Source organism: Telmatherina bonti (assembly GCF_933228915.1).
Source record: "Telmatherina bonti genome assembly, chromosome: 2".
NCBI classification, from domain to species: Eukaryota; Metazoa; Chordata; class Actinopteri; order Atheriniformes; family Telmatherinidae; genus Telmatherina; species Telmatherina bonti.
The window spans coordinates 17,873,107-17,892,371 of NC_136620.1; the positions used below are offsets into that span (position 1 = coordinate 17,873,107).

Genomic DNA, 19,265 nt, shown 5'->3' on the forward strand with positions numbered 1-19,265 from the left:
CGCTCCTCCTCCCCCGTCTCCAGTGTCCGGCGAGGAGGTCGCTCCTCCTCCCCCGTCTCCAGTGTCCGGCGAGGAGGTCGCTCCTCCTCCCCCGTCTCCAGTGTCCGGCGAGGAGGTCGCTCCTCCTCCCCCGTCTCCAGTGTCCGGCGAGGAGGTCGCTCCTCCTCCCCCGTCTCCAGTGTCCGGCGAGGAGGTCGCTCCTCCTCCCCCGTCTCCAGTGTCCGGCGAGGAGGTCGCTCCTCCTCCCCCGTCTCCAGTGTCCGGCGAGGAGGTCGCTCCTCCTCCCCCGTCTCCAGTGTCCGGCGAGGAGGTCGCTCCTCCTCCCCCGTCTCCAGTGTCCGGCGAGGAGGTCGCTCCTTCTCCCCCGTCTCCAGTGTCCGGCGAGGAGGTCGCTCCTTCTCCCCCGTCTCCAGTGTCCGGCGAGGAGGTCGCTCCTTCTCCCCCGTCTCCAGTGTCCGGCGAGGAGGTCGCTCCTTCTCCCCCGTCTCCAGTGTCCAACGTGGGGGATCCAGAGCCTGGCCTGCCTTCGTCGTCTCGGCCTCCCGGCCGCCCTCCAGAGCTGGGCCCTTTGGACTCTTTCCCCGGCCCTGTGCCCCTGGACTTTGTTTTTTCCCCTGGTCCCTCCTCCGGGCCCCCTCCTCCCGCGCGTCTCGGGACTCTGGACGTTTTTGGGGCCATCCGGTGGCTGGCCCTTGAGGGGGGGGTACTGTTATGATGTGGTACTGTTATGATGTGGTGGTTTGCTTTTTCCTTGGTTCTGGGTTCCTGTTTTATTTTGGTAGTATTTCCTGTTTGGTTCCCTTGTTTGTTTGTTTAGCTTTATTGATTTCCTGGTCATTGAGTTCACCTGCGTTCACTTAGTTAATTTGCTTCACCTGTTTCTTGTTTGGTTTTTCTGTGTATTTATACCCCTCGGTTTCAGTTGTGTTTTGTTGGTTCATTGTCATTCTGTTAGTTGTCATTTTGTTGCTCTGCCCTGGGAATAAACCTGAGTTCTGTAGACTGGCGCCCCGACTCCTGCATTTGGGTCCACCTCCCTCCAGCCACTGTAACAAATGCACATTCAGATCCACACAGATTTGATATTTTCATGTTAAAAAAGTTTTCATACAGGTTAGGAAATGCATATTCTGCCTGATGGACACAGATCAGATTACAGTTCTGCAAAGATTATTCTGCATGTGGAGTTTGAAGTCTCCTTTTATGTATCCAGACCCCCACAGTCACACAACCGTAAGCATTTACATGCTTCTGGAAAGCTCAGTTATCTGGGTTTTAATTAGTAACTAGGAAGGAATCGTTCTTTAACATCTCTTCTAATGGATGGATGGATGGCAGCTGTATACTATATAATCATGTTTCTGAGACGGGAAGGGTTATGACACGGGTGTGATGAACTATAAAGTTATTTTACATGTTTTCAAATATTTTTGAGATTTATTTGGGGATTTGAACAAGTACTCAAAGTTTCTCACTGAACAGTTTTCTGAACTTGAAGGGGCCCAAATCTGACACTATTTTCCATCCGTGACGCATATCAGATTATTTATGGTAATCTGATCAGCACATGTGACGTGAAACTTCAGTGTGAAAAGTCACGTTGTAGTTTATCTGACTCTGACATCACGGAAGTGAAAAATACATAATTCTGTGCGGGAGAACGAGTAAACACAACATGCTGTGTGTGACGTTGGGTCTTTTCTGACTGTAGACTCAATGAGTTTGGATGGTGGGGTTTTTTTAAACTATAATGTGAACATCCAGTCAGAAAAAAAATCAGTTTGTGGCAAAAAAAAAAAAAGTCTCCACTGTTCATGAAGACCTGCTATGTTACTGTGGCCTCTTTTTCCACCCATAGACTCTGCAGCTTGTGGTTTCTTTTTTGCTTGAGGATATTTAATTCACAGCTTGTCTTGTTCAGGCTTCACATTATTTCCTTGAGGATGATTAGAGGAAAAAAAAAAAACATTAAATAAAATAAAAGTAAAATCCTGGCTTTGCTTCTAGGTTATTTAATGTGTTGACAGGATTAATGACTGCTCGCTCCACTAAATACTCATTCAGTTTAACCATCGCCATTTAAAAAAACCAAGAGGAAATGTTTCTTTGATGAGCTGCTTGAAATAAAAAAAAAACAAAAAAAAATGATGGTTTAGCTACGACCTTTCACATGATTGAGTCATGAGTCTAGTTGGCAGTGTCCACAAGGTGGTGCTGTTTACCAGGCTGAATGTGTGGACGAATCCACAGAGCTGAGTGTGGAAGGTTAACAGCATGTTTTACATTTTAGCTGTAAGAAGTTTGTAATAAATCTTTTTGACATGAACATGTAGCTGAGAAAAGTTTTAAAAATGTGACCAGCATTGTAATTATGACTTAAAATACACTCAGCTGTCCTGAAGAGCACATGAATAGCAGAGACACTAGAAAAAAATACCAATGTTGTTATGATTTGAGTGAAATGACCCTTGTTAAGTCATACAAACATGTGCTTTCAGGGTCACTGTCAAGTTCTGATGTCAGCTGTGCTCCCAATGGCCACAGGTTGGTGTTTTTGACTTCATGTCATGTGCAGCTTGTAGCATCCGAAGTGCTGAAACTGAACATTATTGTCATTTTATGTATTAAGTTATTTTTTTTAAAAATGTTTCTAGACAGCCTGCAGGTCTCCCAGTTTTCTCCGATGATGAGACGGATTTGATCAGAGAGCTGCAGACCATGTGCTCCAGCAAGTCAGAGCCAGACATTAGCAAGGTGAGAGGGGGCTTTTTAACTTACTTTTAAGATCAACTTGAGAGGAAGCAGAGAAAAATGAGTTGAAACATAAAAGTTGGAGGTTTCTGTGCCGGAAGAATGGGAAGAATAACCACACTGCGTTGCAATATGTTTGTTCCTGAGGGAGTGTGTTTGTGTGGTGAATATACACACACTCACTGATACCTCAGTGCCATCTGAACTTATCATTCATCTTTATCAGAAGTTTCCAACTCATTCAGGAGTTTAATGAAACACTAAAGGGTATTCTGTATCTCGTTCCTTCCTCAGATTATGTTTGTGCGGTCAGCGTGCAGTAAAGCAAAATATAGCTTATAGTTTATAGCTTAAACTAGTCATAACTGAGTGTCCAACCGCAGCCTAACGCACAGTTTCACACAGCCCAAAATGAAGTCCCATCAGTTTTCTACACCAGTTAATCAGGAAGTCTTATTTCCTCGAAACTATTTTCCTTAACATGAACCCTGATGCAGCTGAAAGTGTCACGTTGGAAGAAATCTGCTGGATTGCTCTGATGCTAGAAACTTGGTAACATTTTACAATAAATGTAACTGTGTGCCAGGAACAATACTTATACTATATATATATACTTATACTAGACTGATGATACTTATTCATCGGAACTGATCTGTGGGACTGGAAAGAACATTTGAATTAAAACAGTAAGAGGATGAAACACAGCTGAAGGTCAGAAAAAGTAGAATTTTTAACTAGTAAATATATGATAAAGTAAAGACTGAGTACATATTGAGTACTAAGTATGAGATGATGATAAACGAGGTTCCTCGTTCACAAATTGGAGGAAAAGCCATGACAGCCGGCTCTGTTAATGTCAGACTCAACAGGAAGTTTTCCCGTGTTTGCTCTTTAACGCCTTTTTATCAGCACTTTGATTCTTTAGTTTAAGAAATTCTTCAATAGTTACTCAGCAGCTTCAGAGTGTGATTGTTTTCAATGCTGCATTGACCCCAGATAACTTATCTAAAAGAATTTAATCAGTGTGAGGTTCAGTCAGAAGTCTGGACACGCTTGTCTGTTCGCTTTGACTTCATTTCTGCGGAGTGTTTCTCAGCAGAGGAATGCTGGCGTGTTGGGGCTGTTCAGGTGCTCTCTGGCTGTATAAACACAATGCAGCTGGGGGCTGATGAAGCTGCGTGCTTAACGTCTGCTCTCATTTATCTTTCACAGATCTCTCGGGCCAAAGACGACTTGATCCTGTTCTCCAGCTCTCCCGGTGACGAGCTGACTCCTCGAAAGGAAGGCCAGGAAACCGCAGCGCAGCAGCGGCCGCAGACGGTGAGACAAAGGACCAAGAATCTCTAAAAAGAAAAAAGGGCCTAAATATAATAAAAAGACAGTTGCCTGAAAATGAAGCGCTTGACAGGAACAAAACTAAACTAAAACCTGTTTCATGCCTCTACTGTTGGCGGAGCATGTTTAGCTGACTGGCCTGCAGGAAGAAGATTAATGATGGCTGCTCCCTCATCAGCATCAGTTTATAGTTTAATATAAATACAGAAGCTGGACGACGTTAGATGATCAGCTGTTTGCAACACTGGCTTCATGCCTCTGGGAAGAGAAACCACTTCGGTCTGGACACAGATTTGTTAACAGCTACTGGAACGACTGCCGTGAAATTCAGTTGTAAAAATGTACACAACATCCGTTCAATATGTAAATAAGAAGAGAATGCAATGGTTTACACAGCTGATCATCAAACTGTGGCCGGCTCATTAGCGCCACCTGTTGCCTTCAGAAGCTCCAAAACAGCTTGATCTGTTTGCGCTGCTGTTAAAACATAAGTAGCATGAAGTAAAAACATAAACACATTAATATTACTTAATCAATAAGTTAATAAAATAAATTAGTGCTGTGACGATATGCTTTTGTCCCGATTCGATTCCGATTTTTTTTTTTTGGGTGCCGATTCTATTTAAATTGCGATTCTCACAATTCTTCGAACTTGCTCATTTTTGTAGATTAAAAAAAAAAAAAATGTATAAAACGTTTTTTTTTTTTTGCTCGTCATTTTTCTTGATTTCAATTGGGAAAAACAACACAGTAGCCAGACCATCATTCTGCTGCTATCATGCCCAAGAAGACAAGTTAAAAGATCAACTCAAATAAATAAAAATGACAAAACTTTTGTAATGGATTATTTTTATTTATTCAAAAAAAAAAAGATTTTTTCACAAAAAAAATCGATTTCAAAATTGTGAAGCAAAAAAATCCCGATTTTTCGATTTTCCTACCCCTAAAATAATTGTCTCGACGTGTCAAAGGCTAAGTAGAAAAGATGGATTTGAAGAAGAGACTTGGTCACTCAGCGAAGAGGCCTGTTGGATGTGAAGTAGCAGGTTATTCCACACATTAAACCCAACAGCAAAGCAGCAGGTCCCCAAGTTTCCTCTTGTCTTTGGGACCATAAGGAGCAGCTAATCAACTGATCAGCTGATCAGAGGGAGCAGGTGGGACAATAAGGATCCTGAAATGCACAGGCAGCGATTGAAGTGTTAAAAGCCATGCAGCAGCATTTTCCATCAGCTGCTGGTGAGCAACCACAAACCCCGACATGGTGTGCACCACAGTAAAGCAGCCTTTTGGTTCCAGAGATGTGGACTACTGTGCAAAAAGAACAGGCTTTTTTTTTTCCGCCACCTGCTTCAACTAACACAAACGTCTGTTCAGCCAATCACAGGGCAGCAACTCAGTAGATTTAGCCATGAAGATGAAGTTCAAACTGAGCATCAGAATGAGGAAGAAAGGAGGATTTAGGCGCTTTAGATAGAAAATATCTTAATGGTACACACCGTCTCAGACCCATCAAACAGCATCCGACACCATATTTATATAAGCATAAACGTTAACGATTGCTCCACCACCTCTTCCTGCAGACCGCCGTCTGTCAGTCCAGCCGTGGCCCCGTCCAGGCCCCCGCTCAGAGCAGCGACCGCCGTTCAGGTCCTCGCTGCAGATCGCAGCTTCCCATCCCGAGCGGCAGAGGACAGCAGAGTCGACCCTCTTCCACCTCCAGCAACAACAGCAGCAGCAGCAGTCGGGTTCAGACGCCCCCCAGCCGAAGCAGAGCCAACACCAACAGCAGCAGAACGAAGCAGGCTCCCCCCACCAGCAGCAGCAGCAGCAACAACAACAACTACCACAACAACATCAACGACAACAGCCAATCACACGAAGACATCTGGATCCTCCACAGAGACCTGCATGAAAGCAACAACAACAAGTAGACATCTTCCTCCCACCTCCTCCTCCTCCTCCTCCCTCCATCATGTAAACACTAGGTACCCGACGACCTTTGACTCTTAGTATTTGTACTTGTTATCTGTACTTGTTACACTGTACTACAGTTGTGTACTTGGGGACCATAGTTTTATTCTCTTACAGTATTTGAATAATGTGATCGCGCTGGTTGAAGGAAGACTGAAGGTAAAGCAGCAGGTGTTTTTCTCTGTTGCCTTAAATTCCCGTCTTTCAGCCCGGCTCTTTATGGGACAGTATTCAGATAAAGTGGAAGAATTTACTGGAATAAGATGTGACAGATACAGTATTGAACTGGTGGAAACTGCCTCAAAGCACTCCAAAGCGAAGCGGTGGAAATCTAGAGGCGCCAGGCCGCCGAAGAGTGTTTTCGGATCAAAGAAAGTTACATGCAGGTTTTTATTTAGGTTTTCTTTTCTTGTCATTTTGTTTTGCTATTAAGTATTTTGAGATATTCAAGTGTTTTATCTGCAAATAGTTGCAAGGTTGGTTTAAATACTGTTGAAATAATCAGGGTTCTACCAAATATATTTGTAAATAAGAATTAGTACGTTTAAATGCTCTATAGATTGGTGTATGTGGTATGACACTTTGTACAGTGATTAAAAACTTCAAGCGAAACTGCTGGAAATCAAGAAAATGGAAAAATAAAAAGCAAAAAAAACAAAAACATAAACTTGTACATAATGTTTGTAAAATGAGTTTGGTTCTGAACCCTCCACTTGTTTCAGAGTGAGTGGGATGTGGCAATAAGTAATAGAACTGTAGAAACACAGGATGTCCTCTGTCATCTGTAAGCCATAATAAATATTTTGAACGCCCCTCTTTAATCCCCCTCATGTTGAGTTGACCCCGGCTGAGCCTGATGGTGTTTTCTACTTTGTTCTCTCATAATTTCCATTATGACCGTGTCTGTTTTTATTTTAAGGATTCATTTTGTTCGGAGCAGAAAGTGTTTATACATGAGTATATATACTTTATATATATATATATATATATATATATATATATATATATATATATATATATATATATATATATATATATGTACAGGAGAGATTTTAGTCTAATGGTTTTGATCTGTACGATAGCTGTTTGAGGTTTAAACAAATTGTCTTTCAAGCACAAACATTAAAATGACACTTAAAAAAAAGGGAAAAAATCCATTTAAGCCTTGTAATTATTTTTGTTTTTATTTTGCTGTTAAGTTTAAGTCAAGTCCGAGTCCTCAAAAGCCAGATTTAGTCTGTGAAAAGTGGTTGATACTTGTTAAAGGAAACAAATCATACACATTTTCCAGTTTAATATTTCTCCTAGGTGCTCGGTGCACATATTTTTATGTACTTTTTCATAATAATGCAGGCATTAAAGAGCCCCTCTGAGGGAAATTTCAACTTGTTATGCAGCATGATAAGACACATCACTCATGTACATGCAGTGACCTATAGATGTTTAAATCATTCAAATTAGATTAATCATAACAAAAGCTCTAATTTCCACTTATGATAAAAAAAAAAAACACAAGTTTGATCATGACATCATATATCAAATTACAGAATAATGATTCCATATTTACTGATATAATTTCTACAACACAACAGTTTCAGCTCAGGATTCAGAGATCAAAATGAGACAACATCACAGCTGATTTAACACTGTTAACTACGTTCATATTCAATCACAAAGATGGCAAAATATCCCAGTTTTACTTCTTAGCTTAATCCAGGGGCGTCCAGCTCCGGTCCTTGAGGGCCACAATCCTGCAGGTTTTCCATGTATCCCTGCTCCAACACACCTGACTCAAATGAATGAGTCACTGTGCAGAACTTCATTGGTTGTTGGATCTGATTGATGTGAGCCAGGTGTGTTAGAAGAGAGATGCGTGGAAAACCTGCAGCACATTAGTCCTCGAAGACCAACAATACTCCCCTGGAGTGAGACCTGTAGATGAAAAACAGTCTGTTGTTTCCTGCCACATTCTGCGTGTCGAGCTTTAAAATGTTCACATGGTGGAGCAGAAAGCACGCTCTTGGTGTGCTGTGAGCCTTGCAGGTCATGAGGGACTTTGTGTCTTTTCAGGACTTTTTTTCTCAGTTGGTTGTTACTTCATCTTGAAGAAAGAGAAATGCCTCAAACTTTGGACACATTTCTCAGCTGTAAAAACACCACAGATTATCATTTTCCTGCTTTCTTTCTCTCTAATCAGCATCGGCCCTAATCCGAATGACCAAACATGTAATTATTCACATTATTTTGACCCCGTTATGCCATATGTATTATATTTGATAGTTTCTCAGACCTTTTGCATCACGTTATGGTAAAAACTTAACAAAATCTCATACTTGTCTTCTGCCTCCTGGTGGACTCATTTCTACACTACAATCATTTTCACATATAAGTAACGTAGTGAAGTATTTCACCCCCCCCAACGTAAAACCTAATCCCTTTTCCTGTTTTTCGGGTAAAAAAGGGTTTAATGGCAGTGTGATGTCATGTTACTATATTTTTTTTAATTTAAAATATATATTATTTTATGCATGTCAGGGGGATGGGAGCTTACATTTAAACATCTAAAAGAATAATAATACTTTTTAAAAGAAATTATGAACTGATTTTTTTTTTTTTTGCCAAACATGTATTTTATGTAATTTATTTATTTATTTATTAAATAATTATTACAATTATTACAATTAAATAATTATTTTGTGGGAGATTATTTCTTCATAAAAGTGGTGATGCTCTTAAATAGGTATTTAAAGGCTTAAAATGATTTGATTATTTACAAAAAATCAATTTAAAATAAAAATCTTTTTTTGTCTTTTGACTTTTTTGTCCTCTATTGATCCGAACAGGTAAAAACCTGCAGCGGCCAGCTGTTACCATGGTGGACATTCAGAGCGACAGTAGTAATGCTGCGTTTGAGTTCCTGTTACAAACTATTTTAAAAAATCTTTAGCTTCTTGACAGCAGTTCACATCTTTTTGCAGTTCTGCTGATTACACACTGGTGGCAAAGGCAATCCCATACCAGTGGCAAAAGCTATTAGTGCCCCTGTTGTGGCATAGTGGTAAAGTGAATTGCCATTCATTCAGAAGGTCATGAGTTCAAATCCACATGCTGGATCTTCATAAATCATATCAGATGACTGTACATCCTCTGTTATGCTGATCTATATTTAACACATTTTGTGTGCTACTTTACACATTTAAATCTTAAGCTCTTTAAGATTTATAAATTCCCATTCCAATGATGAAGAAATGGGCTCTTGTTCAGATGTCTGTGGGTTCGAATCCCGATGTGTTACTATAATAAATTAAGTTGGATAGTTGTGCTGCTTCTCCAAATGGCCTTGCAATTGCATATCAATCATTCAGCATAAAAGGGAATTCACATTTGCTCTTCTGTAAGAAGAGCGCTTTTCTAGTTCTGTTTTTGTTCATTATGGCATGTTTCATGTCGTGTCGTTGATCAGTTTGTGGCGGTTTTGCCAACTAGTGAAAATGAAACGTGTGTTATTTTGGCTAATAAGGAGAAACTTTATGAGTTAGGATAAACACATTACAGGACACCACAACAAAAACAAAAAAAAGGACACAACCATCATGAAATTTTAAAAATCTAGTTTTACTGGTAATAACAGCTGATTGAACAAATACATAATCTTGGACATCTGTGTCTCTTTCCTATAAGCAAGAAAACTTAACAATGAAAACAAAATGTCACAGTTAACATATCAAGGCATTTTTCCAAGGTACCTTCAATAAATCCATTATTCGGTATGACAGGAGCAACATGCACGTCCCTCAGCCAAAAAGGAAAAAAATCATCATGTTAAAAAAACTCCTAATGCTGTCCGACTTATTCAGGATTAAAACACAGAAAACTAAATTCTTAATGTAGAAAAAGGTTTTTTTTTTTTGTTACATTTGGCATCAAATGGTGTCATTTACATTTACTCTTCTTTTTAATGCAAGATTTGATTAAAAAAAAAAAAAAAGATGTGCAGCATTTAATCGCTTCAGTTCCTCCTCACTGTGAAAGCTGATAAAGTACCTCAGGGTGTCTCTAAAGTGCATTCACTTACAAAAATATGGGTATTACAGCCATCACTCATTATTTCAAATCATCTGCGTCATTTTCCCTGTGTGTGTGTGTTGATGGCAATGAAGCTACTGCAGGTTAAGGCTGACTAATCAAAGATGCTGACACAAATACTCAGAAAATATTATTATTTCTAACATAATACACCACCTAAATGACTTCCGTGTCAGGCCGCAGCAGCCGTCTCGCACTCGGAGCTGCAGACTTTGAGCGTTCCTCTGAGTTGATGATTAATCAGTGATATTTCCAGTTATGTTTTATTGATCTGAAAAGTTTTATAAGAAAGCTAAACATTTCCCTGATCAGACTAGCTTACCGTCCCTCCTCTGTTCACTTATGGTTCTGAAGAATTCACAAACACATTTGCTTTTAAAATGTTCAACCTGACAGTAACTATACAAGGTTGGAGGCTCCGATGGGGACAAGCAGCTGAAAAAAAAACAACAAAACGACAAAAAACAAACAAAACAAATGGCCACTATAGGCTGCCTTACAATGTGAGTCAGTCCCACAGTTTACTTTTATTAATATTAAATTGTATTTTGTTTTATTCCGTCCTTTTTGTTGATTTTTGCAGATTTTTCCTATTTTTAATTAGTTTTTATATAAGCATAGATTTCAGATGTGAGGGGTTTAGCGAAAGTGATAAAGTTTACGGTACTTAATGACTCTTCCATCTTGTAGTTTTATCCTAAACGCGACCATATTTATATGCTAACAACCAGAAACAGGACAAGAGTTGTAAATATTGGTGGTTGAGTCGTAGGTCTAATGTAAAAGGATAAAACGTCCACTGTACATTCATTCATTCAGCTTTTTGTTCTGCAGGTCAGAGCACAGCTGACAGCTTCATGCTGCCCCTTGAAGCATGGTGTTGATTCAGAAAACTCTTTAGTCATCTCATACATGGAAAAAGTGATCCAATAAATTCACATTTTTTGATGTATAATTGTCTTGTTATTTCAGAGAACATGACCTTATGCCAGCCCATGTTCATGCCTTTCCATGTTTACAGAATCCTGACAGCAGCATCTGTGTCCAAACGGACTGGCAGCAGCCTGACGGTGTTGTTCTCACCCTCAGATCGCTTTGGAGACAAACATCTGCTAAATGACTGGAGCATAAAGTTTACTGTGATTTTAGAGTGAACCACTATGATGTAAATGAGACTGAAATGGCAGCCTGTGAGAACATCACAGCTGCATTTTAAATCTTTGCTGCGTTTTAGATATGTTTCCAAATGGCGTGATCTCGCATTGTGTTGCTGTTTGCCTCCGCTGCTGATCATCGCAGCCCAAATCACATATCTGCAGAAACTTCCATTTAATGTTCAGTAAGAGTTCAGAAAACTAGTTTGGAGCTCAGCAGTAACTAAGCAACACCTCAGCTGTTCTTCAAAGAGTTCATTCTTTCAATACAAACCAAACTACCTCCCTTCCAAAAAAAATCAGCTTTTTCAAAGCAAACGAAGGAAAGATGAATGAGAAGTTTGTCCTGCGTGACTGAAACCAGTGAAGACACAAAGCAGGTAAAGTAGGACTGAAGCATAGATTATGGAGCACGTTTCTGTCTGCGCTACATGGATCTGGATGCTCTGCTTATCTTCCTGCCCTCTGGAAGTTGCACAGTTTGTTCCCATCCCTTCTCTCTGAACCTGCAGCCGTCGTACCATGTTGGTGGTGAGTGAACATGTGTCATCGTCCTGCACTGCACACACCTGTGTATATTCTTAATCAGCAGGATTTCATCTTCATTATTCCAAAAAAAAAAAAAAAGAAGAAGAAAAAAAGGTCACAGTCATTATTTTTATGACATTTGTACAAAACTTCCTCTGAAATGTTTGTTTGTGTGAATTTCATCAGTAAATTGATGGACGTTGTTTATTGTTCAATAATTGTAAAAAAAAAAAAAAAACAACAACAAAAAAACTAAACTTGTACTTTTATTTTGAAAAGCTAAATGGACTTGTTCCTTTATTTCTCACATTTAATTTTGATTTTACTTATGAAGTGATCATCCCTCACTGATCGTTTCAGACCATCATGACCCAAACATTTAGGATACAACCTGGGTTAAATCCTCGTCTCTGTCCTTGTGTGTGTGTGTGTGTGTGTGTGTGTGTTTGTATGTGGAGCTGGCCATTCAGAGCCGAGTGTCCTGGACCTCGTCCTCGGCTTCCTCTAGCAGGGTGGAGATCTTGGTGGGCTGCGGTGGCGGCCTCTTGGTGGAGTTGAGGCGGTGGAGCGTCGGGAAGAGGCGCAGCTGTTCGGCGGGACTCATGGCCTGTTTCAGGTGACTCATGTCGTTCATGAGTTTCTGGATGGAGTCGTAGCTTTTTAAGGAGCTGTTGTCGATCATCTGCACAGCAGGGAGGAATGAGAGGCTGCTTGACCACTTCTTACCATAACAAGCAACGTACTGATGAAACTCGGAACGAAAACCGTCTTGGCATCGGTGCTAAAACGCTCTGGTGCTTCCAGAAATCCAGATGTGCTCCAACACTCACCAGGAAGGACTGACACTCCAACAGCGGCTCCACTTTGTGCTCCGACAGGATGACAGTGCAGCCGGAAAACGATTGCTTCAGTGTCTTCCTCAGGACCTGCAGAGTTCTGCTCACACACACACACACACACAAACACACACCATCACCGTCGTCATCATCATCAAAGGCCGTCTCTCTCCACTGCCAACACATTAGTTCAACCTGTGGCCGACCCAGTAGAAAACTACACTGGTCATTACAGGCTTCATTTACAGCCGTGTGCAGACACACACACACACACACACTTCACATACAGTAGTTCAGATTACAGTAAGCACTCATGATTGTCACCATATGCAGTGGCAGGACCGCCACACATGCACGGTCTGCGCCGCACGGTGACCTCATCTTCCAGGATGTCACCAGCAGAAAGAACATACACAAACGGGTGATTACTTTCAGAAGGCTTAACTCAGTAACTCTGCAGCAGAAAGGATTGATAAACACCTTTAATGAAACTGAAAATATATATATAAAAAAAAGAAGACTAAAGAAAAACTGCAGATAATGAAAAGATTTGGTTATAATTATATTTTTTTACTTTCATAAAAGATAAAAGTGACTAGAAATTGAGATATTCCCTCACCAACCATCTAATTAGATCCAACTGTTTAATAGTTTGTTAACACAAGTATGGTTAGTCACGTAGGCGTGGTCACGATGACTCGTTGAAGCTCAAACTGAGCATCAGAAGAAGGAGGAGTTATATAAGTGACTAGAAACTGCTGATCTACTCGGACATCCACACACAGAGGTTGCAGAGAATATCTGGACCAAAATGTCTTGTTGATATCAGAGGTCAGATTTAGTTGTAATCGTTTTTGTTTGATCGCATGTTTCAACAAGTTGTCGTTAATAGTGTGTATTCCTGCCATGCCAAACGACTCAATCAACTACCAAGCTTTACAGAACAGCATCTCTGAACACACGACCCGTCCAACCTTGGAAGCAGACGGACGACAGCAGCAGAAGACCACATGAGGTGTCACTTCTGTCTGTCTGGAAACTGAGGCTACAGTTCACACAGACTCACAAAAGCTGGAAAAATCTTTTTCTCTCTATTTCAGCTCCATTTTCAGATGATGGGATCAGAATTGGGTGGAAAATGGTTCACGCTGCTGGTGGTGTAAAGGTGTGGGGTGATATTTACTTGGCACACTTAGCTCCAGCGTGGCGTGGTTTAACCACCACAGCCTACCTGTGTATTGTTTTATCTGCACAGTTTACCAGTGGCTTCCAAAGGGAGGATAACCCATCATGTCACAAAGCTCACATTGTCTCCAACTGGTTTCTTGAACACAACAATGAGGACGCTGTACTCCAGCGGCCTCCACAGTCACCAGCTCTCAGCCCGACAGAGCAGCGGTGGGATGAGGCGTTACAGGAGATTCTCATCATGACAAATCTGCAGCAACTGTGCGATGCTATCATGACAATGTGGGGCAAAACCTCTGAAGAATATTTCCAAGACCTCGTTGAATCTGTGAAACCCAGAAAGGAGGTCCAACCTGGTGAAAGCAAGGTGGACCTGATAAACTGGTTGGTCGGTGTATTCACTTCTAAATGTCTAGCTGTGAATGTAGTTATTTGTGTGTTGTATTAAAGAGCCAGTATGAAGGATTTGGCCCTTTTCTGACATAAACAACAGGTTACAGCAAAGTAAACACTCTCCCACATCATCCTTTTCATTTAAGTATGAGGGAAAACTATAATGGTCACAAAACATGCAGAAAGCTAAATGGAGAGCTTGGTTTATCCCCTCTGGACCGCTGTAGCAGCACTGCAGGCATGGTCACAGCAAGACCCCCTCTGGGTTCTTTCATAATACAGTTATTTGCAGATGACACCACTGATGTAAATAGCTACTTAGATATGATAGAAAAAACACTAACATGGGGTCGAGGTACGCGGAAGGCTCGTCCAGCAGCAGGATGCGGGCTTTGCTGAGGATGGAGCGGGCGAGACACAGGAGCTGTTTGTGTCCGTTACTCAGCAAGCTGCCTCCATCTTCCAGCTGAAAGTCCAGCTTGTCCGGAAACTGCTCGATGACGGACTTTAAACCAACCTGAAAGCACACGTTTCATGATAGACATCACGTTCTGACGTTGTCGTGTTCTTTCTAATGACCACCAAACAGCAGGACGCTACAGTAAGCAAGATGTCCAGTCATTAACCAGTTATCACAAGGCTGAAAGATCTTCATCTTTTTTTCATGATCAGAAAAAAAAATGGCATGTTTTCAATTTCTAATCACCAAAACAATCAGGTTCATTATTTCTAAATTATCTGTAAAAACAAAGCCGGTTAGCAATCATAACCATAATTATAATCACAGCGAGCCAACCTCCTCGGCGACCCTCCAGAGCTCATCGTCACTGTAGCGTCCATACGGGTCCAGGTTCATCCGGAAAGTTCCAGTCAGGATAAACACTCGCTTTCCCAAGAAAAACAGGGAAAAATAAAAACTGAAATAAATATAAACATAAAAAATCTCCTGATATTTCAGGCGATTGATGCTGCAGCACAGATTTGGAAACGATGCCTGCTGCTCAATTATCTTTCTCTCTGTAATTTATATTATAACAAATGCAGGGTTTTTTTTTATTGTGACATTATTAAACTTCAAACCCTCAAGCAGCTTCAAATTCAGTTCTACTTGCAAAGCTCCTTAACAACAGTGAATGCAGTTGTACATGTGTTGTATTAAAGAGCTCAGATAAACCACCAGCCAGCAGTACCTGCGGTACGACTCCGAAAGCCTTCCTCCACGTCTGCAGGGAGACGGAGCTTGAAGAAACGCCGTCGATGGACATTTCTCCATCTGTGGACGCAAGGCGCAGCAGAGCGGACAGGAGGGTGCTCTTCCCCGAACCTGTTCGACCCAGCAGACCCACCTACACACACAAAACACCCAAAATGCACACACAAGCTGAAAATGACAGCTGGATCAGCAGTCAATTCCCATTTGATTTGATGATTTTTGTGTATTTTTTAGACAAGTATGAGAAGCTTTACTGAATTTTGGCAGTTTTTTCTCAGTAAAGCGCCGCGTCACATCCTGTCTCTTCTCACCTTTTCTCCACACCAGGAAAAGTCAGTCTTATGTTGAAGTTTGTCTTATCTTATCTTATCTTATCTTATCTTATCTTATCTTATCTTATCTGTCTCCTTCTCTCTTTATTAATGCCTTCTTATGTTGAGATCCAGTTGTTGGAACGTATTGCAGAACTTAAATCATATTCAAGAGGGATTTTTTTAAAAAAGTTGTGTAGTGTTGTTTTATTTGGCTGCAATGGATCAAATCTCCTGCCTTTCCCTGCTACGATCTGCTCCAGCTCTCCTGCAACCCTGAATTTGACTGAGCGCTACAGAAAGGACGGATGGATCAAATCTAATTTTGAAAGCAAGAATTAGAATAAATATTCCAATAATCATTGCATTTCAGATGAAAAATACATTGAGGTGGCTCGGGCATCTGGTCAGGATGCCTCCTGGACGCCTCCCTGGTGAGGTGTTCCAGGCACATCCGTCTGGGAGGAGACCCCGGAGGAGACCCAGGACACGCTGGAGGGATTATATCTCCCGGCTGGCCTGGGAACGCCTTGGGACCCCCCCTCCCACAGAGTTGGCAAATGTGGCTGGGGAGAGCAAAGTCTGGGCTTCCCAGCTTAGGCTGCTGCCCCCGCGACCCGACCCCGGATAAGCAGCAGAAGAATGATGGATGGATGTCAGAACACTGTGCTTGTTCTGCTTATTGACTCCGGTGTGTTTTTCTGATGGCTGCTTTCTGCTAATATTTTTCATTGAAATAATTAAAGATTCTTACATTTTTCCCCTCAGCTAATTCTTTTTTTTTTTTAATCAGTAATATCCAGTAATATTACTTGAAATGTCAGCAGATTTGGCTGATTTTTGTTTTTATGCTTGAAAACGGGACATATATTGACATATATTGATGATAGGACTTACGCTCTGTCCGCCCTCCACAGAGAAGGAGATGTTATTGAGGATGGCGCGTCCAATCCCTGTGTATTTGACTGTGAGACCCCGTACATCCAGTTGGCCCCGATTGGGCCAATAGTCGTGCACATGAGGGTTGTTGATGACCAGGTCGGAGCCTCCTTTACCCCCAGATTTTCCCAGCAGCGTCTCTTCTAATGGCAGGTCGATGAATTTGAACACCCGATCCACTGAACGCATCTGATACGGAGATAAAGGAAGAACAAAGAAAATGTACTTCAGATGGAAAAGTTATTTATCTGAACTATTTCTTATCAGTTCAGAAAAAGTAATTCACCAGTCTGAGCAATCATTTTTTCCCCGATGAAGGTCAGCTTCCCTAAACACACACCACTACCACCACTGTGTGTGTGCAGACTGAACAAGACGTCCTGCACCGTGATAAGCTCGGTTAGCTTCACTAAACAACCAGAATGGGTGCAAACTGACTCACAGGAGCCTCACAGGCTTCATGAACAGCATGTTGCAGCTGCGGTACCTGGAGTTCTGCCTGCTTCCCTTTTTACCCTCACCGCTCTGCAGAGGTAAACCAAAACACACAGGTGGCGTCCACACCCCCAGCAGCTGGGAAGTCTTATCACTGAATGTGTGTAAAAACAACCAACCCTTGCAGCTGTTTTAACTGCAAAACATGTCTTAAATTTAAAAGACAGTTTAGTCCTAAACAATAAGCATTTTTAAATGAATATAGGAGACATAAAAGCACCAACAGGTGGAGATTTGAACAGTTTTTGTAAATTCTGTGTCAGCAACACGAGGCTAAAGGTGTTGACCTCTTTCTCAGTGGCAACAATGGAGGAGCCGTCATCTCCTTGGGTCCGATGACCCCACAGCCGTGGAATATGACAATGAAACTGGAATCAAAATCAAGGTGGAATAAAATACAGTATATGGGTGTAGGATGTTATCTTCACCAGTTTCCCAGGTTTTCATGAATCCTGCAACAAAAGTTCGATGAGAGTTGAAAGAATTGGGCCATCTGTGTGAGGTCACCTGAACTGACAGGGCTCAAATCTCCTCCAGGAGTTTAGCAGTGGCTAAGAGGTCGGCAAAAACACTAAAACAATATAAAAAGTAAATAAAGGAATAAGAATGCGAAAGCTATACAGCTTGAGCAAGAATAAAAAATAAAATCTGCATCTGATTCTGGTGAAGAATGAAGCTGAGAAAACTGGCTGATAACATGAAAAGCCTCCATCAGACTCAGTGTTTGAGCTGCTGATGGAGGCTGTCCTGAAGAGTCATGGAAAAATGTGTGATTGTTGATAAAGTTACTGACACGAGACTTTACAGTTGTTTTAAAAAGATAAATTAAATGGGTGTTAATAACCGGTTGAGCTCCTGCTCCTCAATGCAGCCGAACAGCATTAGCATCCCGACCTAAGGCCACCTCATTTCTCTGATCCTCTTTATGTAAAAAAAAATCTTAAGATAAACAGGATATTTAGGATATATTACTGCTGAACTGTTGTACACCTGCTGACTCAACTCATTTCCCAGAAAAAAATGACGGGAGGATATAAGGAGGTCCAGAGGTTGTTAGTATGGTCTGCAGAGAACAACCTGAGAACCAAACCAAACAACTGAAAATAAGCAAAATATTCAGCCAATCACAACATTAAAGACATGCAGGGGGGGCTGTGATGTTAATGGGGGTCCACACTAACGGAGGAGCAATCCTGAAACGTAAACACTACAAACTGCTGAAAAAGGCCCATGAAACCCTTTATCATTTAGGTCAGTGCTGTTATGGCATCACATTGGTTTGCCAGCTGCACCACAAACAAAAGAGCTTTAGAGGATCATTAAAGCTGATCCGGAGCTCAGTGGATGCCGTCTGCCTTTGGGAGGATGTTTACAATGTAGGCAACCTCAGAGACTCATCTCATCCAGGTCACCATGTGTTTGAACTGTTGCCTTGAGGAAGGTATGTCAGGGTAGTCACAGCCAGAACAAACAGATTGAATCTAAATTTAATAGTGAAATGAATGAAAACTGTTTAAGCCTTTCTGGCAGGATCACCCCTCCAATGAGCACATCAGCTAACTTTGAGAGGGAAGTGTCAATTCACTAATTCTCTGAACATACATAGACCGTAGGCATATTGCAGCAATATGTAAAGGCAGCGTTGCAGTCTGCCTTTTTACATTACTGCACATGCGCAAACACGCATTGTTATGATGATGTGAACGATACAGGTAGAGCAGCGCTGTGCCTTTAAAAGAGGGCGCGGCTTTTATCACATCATGGGTGAATTGTGCAGCTTCTCTGCCTGGCCAGGAGGATGTGCTGTTGAGTCATTTTTACTGATATATATGAAAAGCACTTTCAAATCCATAAGTAATACAGGCTATAGGAAATTATCATCTGACGGAGTGTATTAAAAATAATAATTACAAAAGAAAATGAAAAATATATCAATTAATTATTGAAATGGAATGATTCCATTTATTTTTTTCTGCCTTGTGTAGGCACTGCCTAGCCTGACTGCACACCACTGGTGTTGTGGTACGTGTACAAACAAACTAAAAATATTCTGATATATTAC

General features: G+C 41.3%; 2 protein-coding genes across 2 annotated transcripts in view; one reads left to right on the forward strand and one right to left on the reverse strand.

Annotated features, from left to right (window-relative positions):
• The window catches only part of cttnbp2 (cortactin binding protein 2), a 95,099-nt gene extending 88,108 nt beyond the window's left edge, over positions 1-6,991 (forward strand). Inside the window, exons 20-23 of the mRNA XM_079252884.1 lie at positions 2,499-2,544; positions 2,655-2,754; positions 3,964-4,071; positions 5,670-6,991. Of these exons, the coding sequence (XP_079109010.1) occupies positions 2,499-2,544; positions 2,655-2,754; positions 3,964-4,071; positions 5,670-6,020 (605 nt within the window). The 3' untranslated portion in view covers positions 6,021-6,991. The remainder of the gene's footprint in view (positions 1-2,498; positions 2,545-2,654; positions 2,755-3,963; positions 4,072-5,669) is intronic.
• A 5,303-nt stretch (positions 6,992-12,294) lies between these two features.
• The window catches only part of cftr (CF transmembrane conductance regulator), a gene marked incomplete at both ends in the record, with an annotated part of 54,890 nt that continues 47,919 nt past the window's right edge, over positions 12,295-19,265 (reverse strand). Inside the window, 6 exons of the mRNA XM_079247932.1 lie at positions 12,295-12,510; positions 12,659-12,764; positions 14,590-14,762; positions 15,042-15,131; positions 15,436-15,591; positions 16,667-16,897. Coding sequence (XP_079104058.1) covers positions 12,295-12,510; positions 12,659-12,764; positions 14,590-14,762; positions 15,042-15,131; positions 15,436-15,591; positions 16,667-16,897 — 972 coding nt within the window. The remainder of the gene's footprint in view (positions 12,511-12,658; positions 12,765-14,589; positions 14,763-15,041; positions 15,132-15,435; positions 15,592-16,666; positions 16,898-19,265) is intronic.